The sequence below is a fragment of the Poecilia latipinna genome, unplaced genomic scaffold, assembly GCF_001443285.1.
Source record: "Poecilia latipinna isolate Pla-1442-1.1 unplaced genomic scaffold, P_latipinna-1.0 Scaffold300, whole genome shotgun sequence".
Lineage (NCBI taxonomy): Eukaryota > Metazoa > Chordata > Actinopteri > Cyprinodontiformes > Poeciliidae > Poecilia > Poecilia latipinna.
Window position 1 is genome coordinate 94,077 of NW_015112916.1, and position 23,135 is coordinate 117,211.

A 23,135-nucleotide genomic window follows, 5' to 3' on the forward strand; every position below is an offset into this window, starting at 1 on the left:
AGCCCCATCCTTCACAAGATTTTACAGATATACTACCCAAAAGACCAGCAAAGCGGGGTAATTTTTAAAAAAAAAAAAAAAAAAAAAAAAAAACTTGAATGTGGAAGGTTCTATTGGTCTACATACATATGTGGCAGAAAACTAATACTGAACAACATCCTGAATACAACATCCCAACTGTGAACATGGTGGTGGCAGCATCATCCTCGGGGAAGCTTTTCAGAGTAAAAAAAAAAAAAGACCCAAACAAACTCTAGCCTAAAAGCTAATTGAAAATCTGTGCCAAGAAGTGAAAGCCAGTGTTCACAGGACCTCTGAGACCCATCGGCTCAGCTTGAATTGTTTTTGCAAAGAACAAGTTGTAATTGCAGTACGGACTGAATGCAAACGCATATCACAATTTTGGGATTTTTATTTGTCAAACATTTGGAAAATCATGTATCCGTATACTTCTTCTTCACGTAGACATGTTACTTTTTGTTGACCAATCACATAAAATCCCTCCACAATGTGTGCGTGAATACTTCTGCAGTTAGCATAGCATGTTGCGAAGTAAAGACCACAAGATGTACTTCAGCTGAGAAGAGTGGCCACCCAGACTGAGGTCAGAGTGTGCTGAGTGTGTATGACTCACAAAGGACACGACCACAACCTCCACCCCAGATTTCGTCCTGCTCAAATTCACTCTGACTAACCCTCCCATTCAAATTAGCACCCCAGTGACTCAGTGAAAAAAGAAAAAAACACACACACACACACCACTGCCCCACACAGACACATTAATACTCTCTGTATTTTCATTTTCAAAAAAAACAAAAAAAAAAAACATATGTATTAAGGAGTTAAGCTGACCTTGGTGGTGGGTCGCAGAAGGAACGGCGCATAGTGCTTCTCAGCAAAAGAGGCCAAGGTCCAGCGGGAGCAGGAGGGCTCGAGGCAGCGCAGACCCATTGAGGCCTCTCCGCTCTGAGACAGCAGGTCCCGCGTGGAGCTGTTGTTCTCTGGGCTCTGGCTGGTCGTAGAGGCTGAGTCACCCTGAGGAACGGTGCAGGCGCCGGATGTGGGCGCCGGGCAGTGATGAGCGAAGGCGGCAGAGCCTGAGGAGCCCCCATTACCTCTGCTCCCACCGAGGTTGCTGCCTCGGCTGTTCATGCTGCTTCTGCTGACGTTGTTGTTGTTGTTGTTGTAGTAGTCGCCGCTGTGGTTGCCCCTCGTCTGAACCGGGTTGATCGGCTGCACCGAGATCTGTGACCGGGGCTCGGCCGTGGTGTAGAAGGCCTGCGTGCGGGGGTCGTACTCCGTCCTGAGCTGCACCGTGGACTGCATGGTGATCTGGGTTTGCTGGGCGAAGCTGTGGCTGCTGTAGCTTGGTGGAGGCGTGTGATAGGAAGGAGGAGACGTGCGATACGAAGGCGGAGGGCTGTAGTGTCCCGCGTCTGCTCCGTCCAAGTACGCCTGAGGCTCGATTTGAATCACTCGATTGGCACATGGGCTGCGGAGGCATACAGAGAAGCAGGAAAAAAAAATTAAGCCATGAACAGCTGTGAGATAAAAAAATATATATATATTAAAAAAAACTTCATGGCTAAATGAAACACACTGCAGGAACCTTCAGTTTTGTAAAATAGAGCACAGCGTTACATCTGTTTGAAATATTGTTCAGCCTTTTGGCATTTTGGGTCTTCCTCTGCCAACAGCATGAAATATAGCGGTAACAATGGAATTTAATAGCACAAGTACACATCTGCACTAAGGCAGCGCCAACAAGCATGCCCAGGCTGGCAGGAAGACCGGTAGAGTCTAATAAAGACAGTGACAGATAAACACACAGCGAAACAACCGAGCAGCCAGACAGACACAGACAACTTTAGCTCTAATTAGGTTCTGATTCAGACGGATTATTGTAATGGATAACTGGGAGATAATGTTGTCCTGAAGCTATTTCTAAGAAGATAAAAGTACGGAGAAAAGAAAAAAAAAATCATGAAGGGAAATAACTGGAAAGCAATCACTCAGAATCGAAAGAACTGATCTCACCTGTAGAAGCAGCAGAAGATGTCAAAGCGCCTTTCTTCTCGTCTGTAGAGATCCATGCTGAGGATGGCGGGAAAGATGAGCAGCACCATGGCGAAGTTAAACACCACTACAACCGCGGCCTGCAAGACACCGAGAGGGGGCAATTTTATTCCCGAAGAGCTGGTAGAGTAACAGAGATACACAATCAATTGCAAAAATACATAGGTTTGAAAAAGTATTCGATTTCTTTAAACCTTTAAACATTTGTATTTGCGCTTATTTACTCTAGAACTGCTAAATAAAAATAAAGGGGGATCAAATGCATTCAGAAGCCCCTTAAGAATCGGAGATGCTCACAAGTGGATTTCAAAGTCAGTTCTCAAGAGTTTCAAGAATGAAGTTGATACTTTCTAATCTACTGCTAACCATTCAGTCTGCCTCTATCACTGTATCCTTGTAAGTTCAGAGGTTAAATCTTGTACCGTTTTGCCACATGAGCATTTAACAGTTATCTTTTTGTCAGGTAACCTTTTATTCAACACGCAAAAAACCTTGCAACCTCAGTTTATTCACTCAATTTAACAAGTTCCATAATCAACTTCCAAACACATGGTCTTACCACACTTAACCCAAATCATAACTGAAAGGTAGCATTGAGCGAATCAGATGTCCGAAGAAGCTATTAAAAGCTTTTATAGAGAGCTGGGAACATACAATTTTATACATTAATTATACAATTGATTAATTATTTAATTGACTACGATTAACGGAGCAATGTTGGGCTTTTTCCAGACACATAGTGGCATTTTATAGCATAACCAAAGATTAAAGGACTCCTCAAACATGAAACATGATTTTCTAAATACCATAAATATGCGTTTATGTTCAAAGAACAATAATAGAAATCGACAAACACATATGGTTTTTATTTTATCTTTGCAACGATGTAGTAAATACATATCCAAGTTTGAGTTCATGAAATGACAGTGAGAGTTACATGCAGGGAAACATTGTAAGAAAACTTGTTAGAGGCTGAAAGAGATTTGATACTGCAACCAAGGATCACCTTTCAGCAAGACAATGCTAAATATGCAACCAGAGCTACACTCGAATTGTATAGAATAAAGTTTATTCATGTTAAAATAGCCATGTCAAAGTTCTGGAGTGCTTAAAAATTTGAGTTTTATTTATATTCTTTCTTCTTGACAATTATGGCAAACTTTGTGTTGGTCTATGATGTAAAAATTTTGTGAAGCACATAGAGATCTGTGGCTTTAACAAGATAAAGTGTGAAAAAGGGATGCAAATACTTTAGCAAAACACAAAGTATTTATTCCAAAGAATCTAACTTTTACAACCCATGACATGAAGTCCAAAACTGTAAAAACAACTATGAAGATGAATGGCCAGGAAAGAAAAAAGAAGACCGGCGTGACTCTCAAACAGATAAAAATAAAATGTGCAAACGTAAAAGGAAAAAACTGCCTTTCAACACATTTTTAGTCTCTTTCAAGACTTAAACAGAGACTGTGCGGGGAGAAACAAAAAAAGGGGGAAAAAAGGCAAGGCATGTGTGTATGTGTAAAAGAAGCCAGTACAATGTTGTGGTTAAGTATTTGAAGGTGGTGCACTGGAGCAGAGGCTGGGGGTTGGGTCCCTGCCCAGAACACAATCTGGATATTGCGTAGTTGCCAGACCACTACACACACGCACAAACACATGCGCACAAACGCACACAATCGCATGTGTGTGCCAGACCACCCAAGAAGCCAGAGGCCCGCAGGCTCTGAGGTGATGAGCAGGCACTGCGGCTGCACAGACAACGCTCACACAAAAATGCACATAAACACACACATATCTTGAGCAGCGAAACTGTACAGCCTCCCCCTTAAACCACACCTTAACACCAACCAGACACACACATTAAAACACACTTTCTTGCTGGGTCAATGGGAGTGAAACCATGTCATAGCTTTTGTTGTGGATTTTAATCAATCCTGAAGGGAGGAAGTGAAGTAAGGAGAGGATAGGTGATAAATCAATCAACCACAGGAAGCATTTAATGCTGATAAAGAGGCACGGGTAAAGAAAAAAACACATCTTTGCCAGGAAAAAGCAAGAACTTTCATTTTCTTTCCACGAAGTCTGTCCTCTACTATACGCAAAACCACAAGTATAAAGTATGCATGGCATGCGAATGTGTGTGTGGCACATAAGCGTACAAAATGAGGCGGCACGGATTAGACCCACGGGGTAAATGGATCATGTTTGACAGACTTGCTGTACTAAAGCCATCTATCCACACATGCTAATATCGTACTCAACGTGGCGACATCTTACCTCACTCGGCTGAGTGTATACGTGTGTGAGAAACGGAGATTGAGCCTGAGAGGAGGAGAGCTGAGAAAGACGATCACTTTGGTCAACTTCAGCAGTAAAATCTGTCACTTACGTAACTGGGAATAATTGAGCACATATGTATTTTTTTCCTCCCCCTGTCTCAAAAAGAATTTTAGTTTGAATGTTAGATTGTAGTCAAAGGACATAAATGTTTTTTTTTTGTTGTTTTTTTTTCTATGTAAAACAAACAAAACAAAAATGAACCTTGTTGGATTTCTACAAAGTTTTTAAAGGATTTCCAACTGCACATTTCCATTTTTTTGTTTTGAATGAAAGCTCTGCCTAAATTAAATTTAACAATAAAGCCAAACCCCTCTGAAAACCCAGACATCCCGAGCAGGTTATGGTTCTCCTTAGAAGGTCTCACCCCAAAACCAACATCTTGTTTTTTGGTAAATTTGTACAGGCTGACAAGGTGCTTTGAGAGAAGTCTAGGATCTTAGAAACTATTTGTTATTTATTACAATACGTCTGCACTTCATTCAGGCTGCAAAAGAGCAAAGCTTTCAGCAGGTAATAGGAAATCTGACCACTTTGCAGTAAACTTGCACTATTTCATTGACTTAGTTCTGCCTGTTTCTGCAACAACAGGCAGAACAGAAGGCAACTTTAGCGTCATGAGACAGATGTTGTGTACAGGCACATATTTCTTCAGGTTAGAAACTCTTTGTCATGTGTACGTTTCTTTATTCTGCCAAAATCCTTTGATTAAAAATTATTTGAAAATGGTGGAGCTATTTTTCTTACTCATTTTGCAAAACAAAGTTATTGTGACTGCAACTACATAGCACACTGCGATTTTTCACCTTGATCAGAAATATTGCCACAATGTCCAATAGGACGATTTTGTGCAAGCAGATTTAGTTGAAACAACAATGAAAAAAGTACAATATTCTTATGCCAAAAGTTAATAAATGTCCTAGTTTTTGCAAATTAACAATTCATAATAGACCTATCGCATTGACACTACTGGCTCATAGTCAGTATTATACTACTGACCAAACAGCAAGCTGCTACGTGTTTTTAAAACATGTTTCAATTACTCTCACTCTACTACTGGGAAGATTATACCTTTCAAAAAGCAATCATCAATAGTTTCATCTCTTTTTCCCTTTGTATAACCATGACTGGGAGCATTCACAAGTCTGTGATTATTGGAGGCATTTTGTCAGACACCGCTCTGGTGACGTCTATAATTACTGACAGATGTTAGAGAAGTCAGAGCTCCCCTCTAGTTCTCCCAGTGTTAGTGTGGGAACACACACACACACACTTATACGCGCACACACACACGTACACCAGACAGTCTGTTGCTTTTCAAACCTCCCACACAGACAGTACGAGCCTCTGCTCAGCTCTCGCACACAGAAAACCAACGCGAGGCGATCCAAGAACACCCATTCGCACATGCAATCAGATTCAGTTACACGGACCTCGGCCGCAATCTGGACAGAGACCGGGACCACCGCTTGACAGCCTCGAAGGAAGGAGGGAGAAGAGCGGGTGGACTTAAGTGGAAAATACATAACTGCTTTCAGTTTGATGAATGAAATCAATAAAGCGACAATCTGGAGGCAATGACTACTGTAGCGTGAATTTTGGTTGCAGAGATCTCACACACAGATTTTCACACTTGAGGCTTTGAGCATACCTGCAAAGAAAAAGCTCGAAGTGCTGGGATGGGGATGAGGGCTGCCATGAAGAAGGCCGTGACGTTGCTGATGGAGGTGAGAGCCACGCTGGCCCCAGTCCTCTTCAGACACTCCCCAGTGCGGTCCTGAACGGAGACAGAAAGAGCAAAGCAAACGGGGGGGGGGAAGCTATTAAACATCTGATCAGCTCTCAGCCAGAAGCAGATGTGTAATGCAGCGGATTAAGAACAATTATTTCAAAACCAGCATGACTGACAGTGATTGCGAAGCTTTTTGAAGCCTTGAAGTGCTTGGAAAACTCTCCCGGGCCTGTCTGCCTCACTTTAAGGTGCAAAAGGAAAACCAGAAATGTTCACTTCTCGCAGAAAACACACACAAAACAAAGAGTAATACACATTCAAACAGAGTGTGTTTTTTTTTTTTTTGTTTTTTTTTTCTGTAACTGCGTGATGATATGGGGACGTGCAGGACCACACACGGAGCATCTCCAGGCGTGTCCGTCCTTGTGTGTGTATGTGTGCGTGTGTGTGCGTGTTTATGTGTGTCAGACAGCAGAGATCAAGTTCAGCTCTGTTTAGTTTTCATCTCAGTCACACAAAGGAAGCTAGAGGGGGGGAAGGAGAGAGTGGAGAGCTGGAAGGGGAGGAAAGCAGTGGAAAACAAAAACAAGCAAATACATGTCTGGAGATGAACTGTTCAAAATCCAAACAATTACGTCCCATGTGAAGATGGAGAGATATATACGCTGCGTGTTACAATATGCGCTTGAAATCGCTATAAGCATACAAAATACTTTTCGTATGGAAAGAAAAACACACAATTTGTGTATGCCTGCGCTAAAATGATAACACAAGAGCTTAAATTGTGGCAAAGGAACACAGACACACACAAAAAAAGAGAGTAGAGACTGCTTGGCAAGCAGTGAGAAAAATCATACTTCTAATACGGAGCATTGCTTAGATAAGCGGGCTAAGTGTGTGGCACATGAGCTGTGCGATGTTACTTCACAGGCACAGACAGGCTTTCACACATTCCTCCGCAGTGGAGATAAGACATGAAAGGAGCTGGGCCAGCATGACTGTGGATGTTTGCCTCACCTCAAAGGGTATCCTCTTGTTCTGTCCGGTCTCACTGAAGGCATGAGCGAGGAGGAAGACATCATCCACTCCAACTCCGAGAGCCAGGAAGGGAAGAACCTGCAAACGGCAACCAACAAATATGAACTGCTGAGCATCTTTTTCAGCTTTTATGCAACAAGGCAGGTGATGATATTGAGTTAGTCAGTCCTCAAAGACTTGAGATTTAAATCGGATTTTATTTTAGCTGTTAGAAATACTAAATGTACTAAACATTTATTCAGCTACTTGAAAAAGCTGTCAGAATACGATTGCTCGGGACAATGATGGCGACATATGTAGGAGTTCATCCCGCAATCAGCAATCATTTTTTGGCATCATTTCACAAGCTTTACTTATTGCTTTATTAGTTTATTTTTTGTGTATGTAGGGCACCTTGCTCACACACACCTTTTCAGGTGTGCCCACAGTTTAATGGGACTGAGATCAGGAATTAGTGATGGCCATTGACTTTGCTGATTTTAAGACCCTGTATAAGTAATAACTGACTGTCTGCTTGTGCATTTGGAAGATCAGTTTATTGGTGTTTGCAGGCTTGCAGGTTTTCCGTTGTTCTTCCATGGTAACAAGGATGGAGCCAGGTCCTCTTTCTGTTTTTTCCCCTTTAATAAAACCTTGACCCAACTAACTGATGGATGAGAGGAAGCTGCCCGCCGTCATGTGCGTGAGGTACCTGCGTGGTGGCAGCATTGAAGGAGATTCCCAGGAGAGAACAGAGGCCCAGCCCAGCCGCCACAGACAGCGTCACCAGAAGGACTCCAGCCAGCCCCACGGCACCCTGGGACTTAGCACAGTCCCACCGCAGCATGGTCAAACACGCATAGGCCAGCTGAGCACAGACGGGAAAACAATTAGTCACATTCTCCGTGCTTTTATTTTATATCTGTGAGATTCATTTTAGCAAAGGATTTGCTTTTAGTTATGAACGGGCCCTCACCATCAGCAGGTATCCACTGGCCACCCGGATAACACTGATATCAGAAAAAGACTTGAGAATATCCTCCAGAGTGGTGGTGGTAAAGGACAAGACCTTTTGGGAAGAATTTGTTGCCACACTATGCAGAACTGCCTGAAGAGAAATAGATGAAAGAGAGAGTGATTCAGGCAGGAATTAATGCAGACATAAAAGAGCTCAGGCAATAAAACTAAACAGGCAGTTTTCCATGAAAATGCAATGCAGCAAATGTGGAAAAAAGGCCTTTGGTTGCTCGAGTTGAAATTTTTGGCCTGAATGCAAGACATAATGTTTGGAAGACAACTATACCATTTTATGCTACATTAAACAAGTATGGCCACATGTATTACTGGCATAAACTCAGTGTATTTAATATTTAGCTAATACTTAGCGTAGTCCAAGCAGTTCTTGGCAATATGAATATTCGGTGCAGGGATATAGCAATAACAAAAAACTTGCAATATATTGTGCAGCCCTAGTTAACAGATGCTCTCCATTCAATTTGACTTAAATCGTGCTACTTTGCAAAGAAAAATGGGGGGAAAAAATGTTGACTCAAGATGTGCCAAGCTGGTAGACACACGCCCAAAAGACTGAATTTGTAGTTAAAGTAGCTCTAAAAAGTAACGTCTCAATAAAACCAAAAGAAAAAAAGAAAAGCCGTTCACCCTTTTACGTTTTCTTTATGATAACGCGGCACTTTATCTTTTATCTTTCACACTAAATTCTAATAAAATACTTTGAGGTCTGCGGTTGTACCATAGTAAATGTTTAAAAGTTCAACATTTTTAAATACTTTTGCGAGGCGCTGCAGGAGTCTGTGCAGACAGCACCACGATCCCTTCGCTCTGTGTTTTACTATCACAGACAGACAAATAGCTTCAACCTCAAATTCTAGTTACAGCTCAGTGGGGAGCAATGCTGGCTGAAACACATTAGGTAACACACACTAGATCACCCACATGTGAACTTGCAAATGCCAAAATGCACGCATATTTTTGCAGACACGCCTAAAAAATTCACACACCGAAAACACACACTGAAAATATCTGGCGTCTTTTGTCTTGCTCGACGATTAATTTTACAGTCAATTATTTCCTAGCTAAAAGATCAATACCACACACATGTATAGGGTCATGTGGAACAGAGAGCTGGGCCTCCCAAAACAAAGACCAGATGATGTCACACATGAGCCACCAATGGGGCCACAGCTGGGAAAGTGATTGTGTGTGAGCTCTGGATTGTTGCAAGTGTGTGCGTGTGTTTGTGTGAGAGTTAAGCTGAAGAAAAGAGAGATATCCAGCACTCTCTTAATGTATTCCAGACACGCATGTTCTTTTGCTCCATCGCTCCTCTCCAATGAGCAGCGAGAAGCTTCATCCCTTCTACCACACACCAACAGAGGTTTGACTATCTATCAGGGGCCTGGGCTTTAGACGAGGCCGTTCCGTGTACACCTGTATCCGGCCTGTGATTTACTGTGTGGTTGTAGAGGATTTAGGGAAGATTTCTTTTCTCTTTTCCTTTTTCCTCCCCCCATTTCTGAGCCTTTAGCCCTCACCTCAGAGTATTTCCTCTGCCAGGCTTCCAGGATAGCTGCGGCCTTTTCTTCATTCCAGTTGATGTGGGAAACCTCATCCCAGTCCCGAAAGTGCTCAAACATCTGCTTGGGGGTCATCAACTGGAACATGGTCTGTAAAGCCTGAGCACTGGAGAGCACACAGGGAAGAAGAATATTGAAAGGATCAAGGACAGGGAACAGAGTTACAGGTGCAAGGCTAAGAAAACTTCCTCATATTAAAGATGTAAAAAGAAAGCACTCTGGGCACACTCTGTTTTTGGGTTTGATTTAATCAACTAATGAGCATCAATCACCAGACAGGGAGAGGAGATGTTGTATTTTGAACAACCTTTGACAAGCAGTGCATGTAGGCTTCAAAATATCACTTATTCAGAAGCATCAAACCCACCGACTAGAAAAAAAAAAGCAAGCTGCTTCCAGCAGTACATCCACTAGAAAATACACATACAACGTGGGTTTCAGTTCTAATGGAGGAGTTCTAAAACAAGATACAGAACTCCCTTAAATTTTTTTAATTCTTCTTTGATTCAAAAATACAACAGGTGGATTGATGGATGGAAGAACGGACAGATGGCAGAACAGAGAAATTTATGGATGGGTAGATGGAAGAACTAATGGACAGACGTACAAGTGAGTGGATGGATGATAGATACAAGTTTTAGATGGGACTATTTAGACAATTTTTCCAGCCATTATAGACTTTAAAAGAAACCCTGTTTTAATACACCTTTTTTAACCACTAAGAAAAATAGTGCAGTTAGAAGGGTGAATCCTGAAAACCATTCAGCTGAAAAATGCCACTAGGAGCAGATGTATTTCTTAGATCCTTCATCATTTTAGAGATTTTTATTTCCAGATTCTCAAAAATATTCCAAATGGTAAAAATGGATTATACTATAGTATAGCATTTTATCAAGGCTGTAGGTCGACAAAGCGCTTAAATTAAATTCAGTAATTCACCGACTGACTTGCTGGATGGTGGCAAGTTACTCAATTGTAGCCACAGCTCCCCTCAGAGGGGAGGCTACCATGCACCAGTGCCACCTGGCCCTCTGACCACACCCAGTAGGCAAAGCGGGTTAACCGTCTTGCCTGGTCTGTCTACCAATTAGAAGACACACTCCTTCCACTGTTGGCCCTATTTTCCCTTTACAAGGTTCTCCTTCTTAAAGCCACGAAATGAACAAATTGCTGCTATAATCAGGGATGACTCTACTTGTGCACAGCACTACTGCAGCCTCCCTCAGAAATGCCTCCACAAGGAACCTGATTAGAAGAGCCATAATACCAAGTATAATGAATACTGCACAGCCTTAATGAGCACATTTGCAAGCCAATAATGTAGTGCAAGTGATTAGTTATTAACAAATGAGACTCGACTAGAGAGCAACTTGTGAACAGCGCTCAAGTCAGTCTGTGTATTTTCGCATCATCAAAAAGCAATGAAACAAACAGCAGACATTAGCCTGTCATTCTCTTTATGAATGTGATCTTTGTGGCACGGTGATAATCACGGTAATGGTGGCAGTTAGTAAACAAGATGTAGAAACCGAGTGCCAGCAGCAACAGCAGCAGCAACACACTAACACACACACATGCACGTGCACACACACAGTGCAGGAACACACCAGCACTGTAATGACCCAACTTTGCCAGGAAAACACAACCGCAAAAAAACAAAGAATGCAGCCAACTGTACTCTCCGAGCAGGATGTGTGTGAACGTGCATATGTACTTTTCTACGTACATGACTGTGCCATAAACGCTCTAATGTAGCAAGTACAAAGTGTGCAAGCAAAATATGTAATAATTTTTCTAATTGCAAAATAGACCCGTTTTATTTATTTTTTTTCAATAAAATTTGAATTTCTGTATCCGTTCGGTATTCAAAAGTCATGGATCGAACATAAAACTGTGTAAATGATGTATGCACATCACCAATTCCGCAAGCTTTGACCTGGTGCTTGTGTTGGACTTAAATCTGTGTAAATGAAATTGCTGTATATTTGAAGAGACTAGCTGAGCAATAGATCACTCTGTGCCCCTCTCTGTGTATACGAGAGTCAGAGGGAGGGTAGAGTCCAAGCAGTGCAGCCAGGGCTGAGGAGCAACAGCTGGAGCTCTTAGAATTTCACTGGAATCTGCTAATGACTGCAAGATTTATCGCATACAGCGCACATGCACACTCAGAAAGCGTAACAGAACAAAAAACATCCAGCGTCTCCAAAATAAGCTTTGTTAGAATCCCCGTGGTGTTCTTATGAATCTGCGGATGTGTAAGCATGGGTAGGTTACCTGAGTAGGGGTCCGCTGCCATTCTTTGTGGTGCCTCCTACAATGAGTTCCTCTTGCCAGTGCATGTACTTCCTGGACAGACCGTGGCAGCCACCACTCAAAGCCCGTGCCACGTTGAATGGCTGTTGTGATTAAGAAGCAGAAGTTAAGAAAGTATAACTCGATACTACGCACTAAAGATGCATAGTAGAATCAGCTAGTAACAGGATTTGTCTAAAATGCAAAAATACATTGTTTTCCTAATCAGTGTACTCATCATAACCCAGCAGAATGCACTAGTCATCAATAATTTTGCAGGGTTTATGCCAGTTTTAGTAAGGCACGTTTGGCACTTAAAGCAAACTAATTTAAGGCACTTAAATTAGTTTACTTAAATTAATATTTTGAATTCAATTACAGTTCTAATTTAACAATTGTAGTTGGATAAAGTACGTATAGAAAAAAGCAAGCCACCAATTTACCACCAGTTTTTGATTGATGAACTTCTAATGTTGCACATGCATGCATAACATTTTCAAGCCACCGTCTTGATGGTAGTCATGAACCAACCTTAGTTGAGTTCTTATTGGGTGCAGTATCGGGGCAGTCGGGGTCAGCGGGGTTCAGACAGGGCCTATCCATGTAGCCATGCCCGACGTCCGCCTTTTCCAACATGTCCTCAAAGCTATCCACAGGAAAGTGTGCTCTTCGTAACTTTTCAAGAAACTCCTTGGGGTCAAAATTGGTCCATTGCATAAGGTTTTCACCTCTGCAAAGTTCAAAAGCAAATGTTAGCATCTCTTCTCCCAACCACTGTATGAAGAAAACATATTTCTTTTTAAGAAAGGAAAGGGTAATAGCTTCATTTTTTTGTTTTTCGAATTTTATTGCGAACTAACTATAAACTTTACAACGTTAAAACTTTTGAGCGCAGTAAATCATTTCCGTGCTAGGTAACCATTTCCCATCGTGCAACAAGTAATTTCCTGCTCCATCCCAGATCTTGTTTCTCCATTCTCTCCTTTCCTCACACATTCCAATCTCCCTTTTTTTATTATCTCTCATTCTGACTACATTGTACTTGCTTAACCAGGCTTGGGTTATTATTCCCAACCTCCCAACCAGAACATAGTAAAAAGCCTTATTTACTATTCTAAACAAATAGGCAATGCACACAGAGGGATGTGCACATCCATTGATGATGGCAACCCAAACCGGTATGCTTTTCACACATGTACAAGACACATGGATGCACCACCGGCGAAGGCACACACTTACTGCGTGGACAAACCCATGCAGAGGTAAAGGTCTGCTGAGTATTACTGTAGCAGCAGGCTATTAGCAACAGAACGGCCAGACAATGGCGTGAGGCCCAGGGCTGGAGAAAAACCATTGCCAGCGATACGCATGCCAGAGACCACTACAATAGAGCCTTCAGAGGGGACGAGTTCAGGACACACATGCACACACTCTTGGTCTTCTATGGTGTCTCTTTGGATGGGCTCAGTGTGCTAAAGTAGCCTCTTCTACCAGAGGCAAAAAGAAGATGCAGAGGAAAGCGTCCTGGTGCAGTTTACGCTGAGCTAACATTATAAACCAGTGCAGAGAAGCTCAGTTCTCAGAGATGTCCCCAAACTTAGTTTTGATTGGTTTGCCAACTGACCTGATAAAGAGAAAAGCGATTATGTGTGCCTAATTAGGATTTCCGTCGGCCCTCCGTGTGCTTGTCAGGATATAGTCGAGCAGATAATACGTTGCAGTGCAAGGCTGGAATTTTCTAAAATTACTTTTTTATCAGTTTTGATAAGTCGAAATGTGGTACTTACGGGAGATAGACCATTCCAGAGTGGAGTTTAGCTCCTTCCCAGAAACAGTCCAAAGGGGTGATGATGAGGCAGGGATGAAGCTTTTCTATAATCTGATTGGATAAACACAAAGAAGAATTCACACCAAATGACAGGTTGGTATCAAAGTTGGGGAGATAATGTTAAAACAAATGATTGTCTCACCTGATTCATAAAATGTGTTTCTGTGACTAGTTCCCCTGATTTGAAGCATAAGTGTTCCAATGTCCATTGTCTGAAATAAACAGAAATTAGATATGCATTCAGTTTTTTTTTTTTTTTTTCCCACCAGGGCAGGCTTTGAGGGAAAATGACATGGACATTTAACATAACAGGATTTAATGTATTACGGCCCTATCACAAACATCAGAGATGAGGACAGAAAATATTAGTTACCTGTTATAAAGGTAAACATGAACTCTGCTGGCTCGGAGAGCAGACTCCAGGTGCTGTAGAAGGGCCTCCACCGTTAGTATGTTGGCTCCCTCCTCCCGTGGTGTCTGGATCATCAGCTGAGGGTTAAACATGGCCTCCTCACCCATCTTCTGTCGTGTGTACTTCAGTTCCTGGTTAACACGCCCACCAACTGGACAAAGAAGAGTTCAGTCATTAAGGTGTCTTTTTTTTTTTTTTTACCCCAATGTGCAAATATTTGAACACATCTTATTTATATTTGAATGCAATATCTATTAAGTTAATCAAACCCTTTATAATTCACAAGCACATAAACTTAATGATATGCATTAGCTTATTTAAATTGAGGAGTGAGGTCATTTGTTTCGCCTCTAGTGTCTCTAGAAGTGCACGGCGGGTCTATTTACACAGGTGGAGCGAATAGACTGAACACAGTGGGCTGCAGTAGCTGATGCTTAGCGCAAGTGTAGCTTTATGGACGAACTGAAAAATAAATTTCCTACCACCGGGGTCGCAACAAATGGGTGCCGGAACACACCCTGGTGGTGCATAGCTGGCAGATGTGTTTCTGTGAGTGACAAAAGTGTCCAATCTCATCGCTAACATGCACACAAAAGCTATAAATTGCTGGGAAAAGTGAGAGTTTATCTATCAAATTGACTGAAGATGAATATAAAAACTTGTATCTGGAGAAGAGACATTTTTTATTTATTGCATCTGTGAGTCTGTTGCTTTATTATTAAACTGAATATTATTTCGGATTTTTGCATAGTTCTTGTCCAGATTAACTTAAAAAGTGACCTTTTAATGTTATAGGTTAATTTTATAAATTACAGACATGTAATTGTTAGGAGTGTACAAATATAAACATTTGGGCAGATGCTGAAATAAATGTAGTTAACAGAATTCTCCAGAATACACTGATGAAGCAGAACATTTTGACTATAATGTGGGCACTTTGACTGGGCAACCCCTATACACAACTGTGATGCATTGTGCATTCCGACACTGTTCTCTCAAAACCAGAAACAACATTTAAATCAATATAAGCCTTTGCTGCAGGTTCACCAATGCCACTTCTTTAGATGACTTCCGATAGATGCTGAACACTGCACAAGGACAGCGATTTTGGTAGTCGATTCATCTAGCCGTCAAAAACTTGCTTTTTTTCTGGTGAACGGTTTGTGAACGTCAAAGAAGTAAATCAAGGCTAAAATTTCCGCTGGCTTACCAAACTTAGACGATATAATGATGGAAAAAACTGTGAGTGTCAATTTCAACTCATGGTGTGGCAAGATACCCTGGCAAATTTTACCAAGTAGGGATGCAAGTTATCAATTAATGAGTTGTTCATTGATTCTTATCGATTGACTTATAATTCCATGATAAGTGGCCATTTTCTTAAAACCCCCATATTTCTCTTTTAGCAAGAGGGCAGTCTTACAATAACATGAAGGGCTAATTTTTTCATAATATGATGAATATAAAAATAAAATAATTTAAAAAAATTAAATGAGCTGTATCAAATACCAAGTAAACAGAAAATTGTGCTTTTTTGACACAATTTTGTTCAACTTATATAAGACAAAACAAAACAGGAACCTTAGGATGCTGAATAGAAAAATAATAGATGACTAGAATATGTCAAACCATTCATTCCCCATAAACAGAGCTATACAGAAGCCTGTGGTTGCTCTTCAAAGACTGTTAAACCTTGCTCCATGAAGTGCAATGACTCACCCCCCTCAAAATCAGTCGTACTTATTGGCATAATGTTTTTTTTTGTTTTTGTTTGTTTGTTTTTAACATTATGACAAAAATGGGGGGAAATGGGAGTAAAACCCTCTACTCTTCTGTCAAGGTGTCAGGTGCGGTGGGTGAGAGGTGGTGAGGAGAGACGCAGATACCCAGGTTGTAGAAGAAAATGATGAATTTAATAAAGATGCTCAAAACAGTCCAGATCAGGCGGCACGGCAGAAAGATAGCACACAGCTAAATACCGGTAGCAACTGAAAAAACTGAAGACTAAAAACGAGAGCTAGACCAACACAGGACTTAACAGTTCAACTGTGAGGGTACGCAGACCAACGATGAATGACGTAAACACAACGTACGACAAGGATCCGACAACAGACAAAGACAACAGGTGGGACTAAATACACAGGGAGGGTAATTAAGGAATGAGAAACACCTGGGAAGCAATCAACGGGGAAGACGCAGAAACAACATAGACTCAGGACAGAAACTGAACACAGAAAAACCTTAAAATAAATACACAGAAACACGGATCATGGCACAAGGTCTTAAATGTTTAATCAAAGCATACAATTACACACAAATCTAAAAATTTGAGAAATTTACAAATTTGTTCAAACTGAAATAGAGCAGGGGTGTCCAAAGTGTGGCTTATGGGCCAATTGTGGACCTTCGCTTGATTTTGTTTGGCCCCCAACTGCAGTTCAAGAATGACACAAACTTTGTCTGTAGCACAGGTGGTTAATGCAGATGGAGACTTTTTAATTTTAACTAGGGTAAAATTATTACAAACATAATTTTCTTACAATAGAAAATCTTAAAAAGAGTATTTCTCTTTTTATAACCTGGCTTTAACAAAATGTAGAACCACATTTATCCATGGCTCTTTACAAAAAAAAAAAACTGCTTTTATTGTTTATTAAACTTGTATAATTATAGCAAGCATTTGAGAGAAAGTGACTCAAATCCTGTTCTTATTACAGCAAATAAATTTGTTCAATCAGGTCCAAAAGAAGCTGAAGAGTACATGTCTTCCTTTTGATCCAGCAAACATGCAAAATTACTTTTAAGTTTTGCATCTGCAATAAAAAAAACATCAATTTAGAAAAAAAAAAAATCTGGATACTTTATTTACTTGATTTTAGCTTTTTTTTTGTCCGGCGAGTACTTTTGGCTCGAAAGCTTTGGCTCATGTGACAAAAAGTTTGAATGACCCTGCCACAGAGTCCTAAGACAAATTTCTATTTTGAAACATGAATTTAGTAGTAATACATTTTACTTTCCAAAGCAACATTTTTTTAAACCTTACAATCAATGTCAGGCCAATTTTGTCTGTGTACAAATATAGTGTGTAGTTACAGTGATTTTATGATAGCCTGCCTTTTATTATCTGTATCCTCTAAAAAGGATTGTGACGACAAACTGCAGTAAAAAATAAAAATAATATATAACTTTTCTGTGCAACATTTAGAATTTTGCAATTCTTTTCTTATTAACAAATCTTTTATCAGCCATGACAACAATATTTACATCAAAAATTGATACTGTCCCAAATTTTCACATCAATGCATTCCTAGGAATATTTGTATTTATAAATTTGAAAATAAAAAGAAACAATACTTGAAACTGACTTTAAAACACTAATCTAGTCATTTAATTTCAGAGAGTAAAAACAAATTATTCTGTAGTGTAAATAGCTTGTTTCAATGCAACTGAAGAAGGAGTGAATAGCATTATAACATACATAATCAGTGGCAAAAAGATACAGACTGTGCTATTTGCTTTAAAAGTGATGACAAGAACTGGAGAAAGACAAAACAATGAAATAAAAATCACCAAAACCATTTCGGTTTAATCGCTGTAGGAGCGCTTTTAATACCGAGTGTGTGCCTGTGCACAACTTCAATTTCAGTGTGCCAGATTTATGAGAGGAAGATCTGCACCCCTTCCATCATCAGAAACTAAACACTCAGTGAAAGCTCAAGTAATTCATAGTTGTCTTCTTTCAATGTCTTGAACACACTCACACACACGCAAACACACAAAACATGAAAAATGCCCAGTAAGAGTGTTGGATGTGTGAAAAATCTGTAACATTTTATTATGCCTTAATCCAATTTAACAATTCGGCTCAATTCGTGCAACAGTAGGCATGGATTGAATGTTTTTACTCCATTGTAATGGCATTAAAGTTGAACATAAGCAGGCCTGTTCTGCTGGGCCGGACCACCCAGTCAGACCAATGGAACGGGAGGGAGGGGGCCATGTCTTGGGGCATTAGGAAAACACACTTGATTTCTTCTTTTCTGGACCCAAACAGCATTCCCATCTGATCCTGTCTGAAAGCATGTTTATAATACTCATCATTAATAGCAGGCCGAGCCTAACTAGAGCGACATGCTTTCCAGTACTAGGCCAGCTACACAGCTATGTTACACCAGCAACTGCCTTCAAAGGAGCATGCATGGAACTGATTAGGACCCGATGTGCACTGACAGTGCACTAACAAGTCAACTTGTCCAATGCACTCAGCACTCGGACGCAAAGCTAGCCTCAGGCTCGGTGTAAGTGCACTGCCAGAAGGAAGAAAGATAACACTGATACAAGGAAGGAAGCACATCTATTTTCACCCTGCCTCTCCGTGTGCGAGAACATGAAGAAAGATCTAATTGGAAAAAGATGGGAGGGCTGTGCTTAGAAAGAGCTCACTGTCTGGCCGGAATGCTTTCCAAGTTGCGGACAGCCACCCAAAAAAACCCTCGAGTTTACAGCGAGCGAGCAGTAAAGGAAGGGACAAGTCAAAGGAATGTAGTCTTCTTCTACAGGAAACAGCACATTACAGCCTTGGGCTTCAAGAATTCCTCACTTCACAAGGTTGCAAAGTTTTGGGGTCAACACTCACACAGCCGTGGGGTGAAATTAACACCCCAGCTGGACCAGGAAAAAGTGTGAGTGTGTGTGCACACAGCGCTGCGTACGTGCAGGGGTGTGCATACGAGTGTGTGTACACACAGCTGTGTTTCTTCAATGACACATATTCCCATATTCCTCCTCCAAGGAAAACTGGGTGACCCCAGCTTGTGTTGATAACTTGAAGGTGTTCAGCTCCAAGTTCAGCTGCTGTGACCAAAACAAAGTGTCACTGACTTTTAAATACTTGCTTTAACAGCACTATTTTTTTTTCCCTGATGTGTTTTTCTTCTTTAACATGAAAATACACTCCTGCTTCAACACTCTGGACTGCTATGCGATCTGCAGCAAACAGCACATTTTGCCTTAAAAGAAACCTCCAATATGCTCCAGATCAGAGCTCAGCATACAGTTTTTATAGTAAAAATGTGTCCATGTTTTTGGAAGAAAAATAGTGAGAACACCTAGGTGATTTAAGAAAAAGAGCTGGGTTGAACCAGTTGGTAGTGGTTGGTAAAGTGAAGGCAATTTTTCCAAGAGACACACTAAGAACTGTTAACCAGCTTCAGTCAGTAATCATGGTTGCAACTAAAACGTTTATATTTATTCAGATTGAACTAACAGCAACTATCTTCAGTGCAGAAGTTATTATTGTAAGTATTCACTAGCAGACTCTGCTGCAGAGTGTCTTTGATTTCTAACATATCACTTTGTTTTCCCAATCCTTTGTTGCCCCTTACAGATTATTGTCAATATGGATTCATGACAATCTCCTAAACTGGATCAGTCATTGTTGTGTTGACTTCAACTCCCCCATTGTACGTTAGGATATTCCAGTTAGTCATGATGTTCAATAAACATGTTGGGAATATCAAAAGATAAGAAAATTTGTAAGAATCTAGATTTTTGCTAGAAGAAATGTGTTTGTATTTCACTCCTGGACTTGATCTCTCAGAAAAAGACAGTTAATGCAATCCATGGTAAACATCCTCAAATGTAAGCATTTTATATTCATTTGTTTTAAACGGGCAAAGATGAAGGATCAAGTACAAAGACTTATGTGGACTGAAACACCACCTAGTGACTGAAGTTGGACATTGCATCAAACCCCGTCATTAGGGAAAAAACTGGGTTTGTCCCTTTTGATGTACTGTATGCTGATTCTTCAGTTGTAACAAGGATTTGTTTTTACTTGATAACGGGAACATACATTTTTGTACACTTTAGATCATCTTTTGTCAAACTTTGTACACAGTGCAAACTTGAAGAGTAACTCGGAAACTTTGCCCATTCCAGATTTCACATACACTTACGCCACAAATACTAATAAGGGTTGAAGAAGCATGTGATAGAGCTGTACCGTTTGGTTTTTGACCAATGCTAAAACAATATATTAATCAACATATAAGTTTGGAATGACCAATTTGTCAACACAACAAGATTCCACTCAAAACTCTCTACATCACTGAGAAAATTACTGAGAGAAGAGAAGAGGCTTGTGCATGCCCCTGTGGCAGAGCCTTCAGTGTGGGTATTGAACATGTTGCATAACATTAACCCCTGGGCTCCCCTATTCTCCAAGTGTTGGAGTGGGGGGCAGTGGGCTATGAAAGGAGAGGACGTAGGTTTCTAAGGAACTGACATCACCCCCTTCGTCCTTTCAGTTCTGGACTCCCTCCTCCCATTCCTACTCTCATTTTCTCTCTCTTTGCTTTATTCAGCTCTACCCTGTGATTGGCCAGATCATGATGGCAATCAGCCCGGCCCCTCTGTCAAAGCCAGCCCAGCCCCCTTTTCTCCTTGCCAACTTTCTCTTTTTTCCATGCAGGACACACAGCACCAGAGCCCCATCCCACAGACATCTCTCATGCAGAAAACGGAAGTAGCTCACACTTTCAAGGAAAACAACAGCAGCCACGTCCTTCAACTAATGCGTGTGATGTACACGTTGGAGAAATATTAGATATGACAGAGAAAAGGTAAAATGGTTAAAAAAAAATCTTATCTGCGTTAAGCAGATGTTCAACTGACATTAGAGCATCCAAGATGTATGAGTGTATTCAGTGTACATGCATGTGGCCAAGCACACCTCAGTAAGTGTGTGTGCACACGTGTGCATGTATGCAGAGAATGGATTAGCTGGATTAGGCCCCATCTCAGCAAGAACCCCCTGTGGTGTGGGGAACGTACCGACCCCCCCGTCCCCAAAACCGGGTCACCTTCCTGCAAACAGCAAAGAAATCTCCTATACCCAAAGCAACAGCTACCGTTCAAAGGATGAACAAAAAACACTTTTCAACCAAGGTAAAAATAACGAAAAAAAAAAAAACTACTTTAATCCATGGTTTCTACACTGAAGACAAAGAGAGTGATTTAATCTCTTAAGAGTGGGTATATGTAAATCTAAATTCCAACTGCAGAAAAGATGAAGATTATCGTTGCAGGCAGGTTATGTGAACCAAATCTTTGGTAGATACAGTTTAAACTGTATGACAGTGATGTCAACAAAGAAAACAGCACAATAAGGCACAAAGTCGCTTTTCTTTTACTAATTTCAAACAACTCAAAAAAAACAAACAAGTTCAATCATTTTTGTCATCGCAAACAAAATGATTGAACCCACAGTGTTCAAGTTTTCAACAATGAGTCCTCCTGTGACCATCACCCCGAGCATCAGCATGACTGAATTTGTAAAATTCTTCAATAGTAAGCTTACATCCACTTTACAAATAAACTGATCACACTTATTTAATGTCACTGAGCAAAGCAACATACCCATAAGTCTTTTTCTCTGTTATGCTGTTATGCTGTGACTCAAGTGACACGGCTGTGACAAGAAGAAATAAGATAGAAAATGGTCTCTGTAAAGACCACAAACTTGGTTAATCCCGACTTTGTTAAGCAAGCCAGTATAAATAGTCATGCACTAAGAAATAGATTAGTGAGCAGAAGCAGAGAACTTTTTAGCCTGATCTGCACCAACTCCACTCTCTCAAAATTCTTAGTTAGCTTTCTCCTTAACAGTTAGATCTTTAAAGTTGAGTCAGAAGTCAAGAAAACTTCATCACTCTTGCATCCATCCATTCTTTCTTCCTTCCTGCATTCCTTCTTTCTATCTCCTTCCTTCGTTCCTTCCATCCATTAAGCCTGTACAAAATATCATCATCGCAATATCAGTTTTCATATTCCAAAGGATTGTTTGGAGTGCCATCATTGTTGGCCAATATAACCAAAGTGTTATGAACATGAATTTTTCAAGCTAATGTAATATTTAAACAGTTGAACAAAGTTTCAGGACACCAGGTGATTAAATTGGACACAGAGAAGAAGAAAACAGGAACATATTACAACTCATATCATCATCACAATATTTACCAGTGTTATTGCCATTGCAAGATTTTCTAATACTGCGCAGCCCTACCATCCGTCTATCCATTCATCCATCCATCACCTCTTTTTAAAATCATTTTTACCATGAATGTCGGCACTTCTTAACTCAACACAAGCAAACCAATAGAAGCGACCAATTCCAACTTGCACTCTCACTAGAAGAATAAAGCACAAGAGCAACAACAGTTGTAGTAGTTTCTTAGAAGCAGCATACATGGTAGTTGTGAATGCAGGTGTGCACACAGCCACAAATATGTGATGAAAGGCCTTACTGAGAGCAGAGACCCTATCTGACCCATGACAAGCCCCCCCCCTCTCCCTCTCACGCTCTTTCCCCTTGTGCTCTCCCTGTACTCTCCCCTGTTAGCATTTAGACAGGAGTAGGTTTCCACATAAGTAAGTTAGAAAGAGGGTTCTGTGAAATGATCGAAAAAGTGAGAGAATGACAGAAAAGAACGACAGAAAAAATAAGAAAAGAGCAGAGTAGAAAGCTGAGATGTGCCCAAAACAGCCCGACACAAATGTGACACTCCAGCTGCCAACCGCTGCACCCCCCTAAATGCAGCATTACCATATCTATGGATACCCTCGCCCCCGATTATGCTAATCACCTGTCCGGCCCTTGCAACTCCTAAAATGGGTGTATTTAGCAGTCGGCTGGCTCCCAATGCAGCTTCCCCTGGGCCCGAGGTGTACATTCACACAGTTCTCAATGGGCAGATTCTTCCACGTTGTTGCCTTCATTGAAATCCCCAATCTCCTCTACCAACCCCCTAAATCCCCCCCCCCCCCCCCCAACAAAAAAAA

The 23,135-nt window shown here is 40.9% G+C and overlaps 1 protein-coding gene across 2 annotated transcripts in view; it reads right to left on the reverse strand.

Moving 5' to 3' along the window:
- Positions 1–23,135, reverse strand: part of ptch1 (patched 1) — a 74,954-nt gene that overhangs the window by 28,520 nt on the left and 23,299 nt on the right. For both annotated transcript variants that reach the window (XM_015034479.1, XM_015034480.1), the window contains exons 3-14: positions 14,256–14,445; positions 14,025–14,094; positions 13,842–13,933; positions 12,586–12,784; positions 12,037–12,158; positions 9,721–9,868; positions 8,142–8,273; positions 7,878–8,033; positions 7,166–7,264; positions 6,068–6,193; positions 2,038–2,156; positions 853–1,492 (exon numbers count right to left, since the gene is read on the reverse strand). In XM_015034479.1, the coding sequence (XP_014889965.1) occupies positions 853–1,492; positions 2,038–2,156; positions 6,068–6,193; positions 7,166–7,264; positions 7,878–8,033; positions 8,142–8,273; positions 9,721–9,868; positions 12,037–12,158; positions 12,586–12,784; positions 13,842–13,933; positions 14,025–14,094; positions 14,256–14,445 (2,093 nt within the window). The remainder of the gene's footprint in view (positions 1–852; positions 1,493–2,037; positions 2,157–6,067; positions 6,194–7,165; positions 7,265–7,877; positions 8,034–8,141; positions 8,274–9,720; positions 9,869–12,036; positions 12,159–12,585; positions 12,785–13,841; positions 13,934–14,024; positions 14,095–14,255; positions 14,446–23,135) is intronic.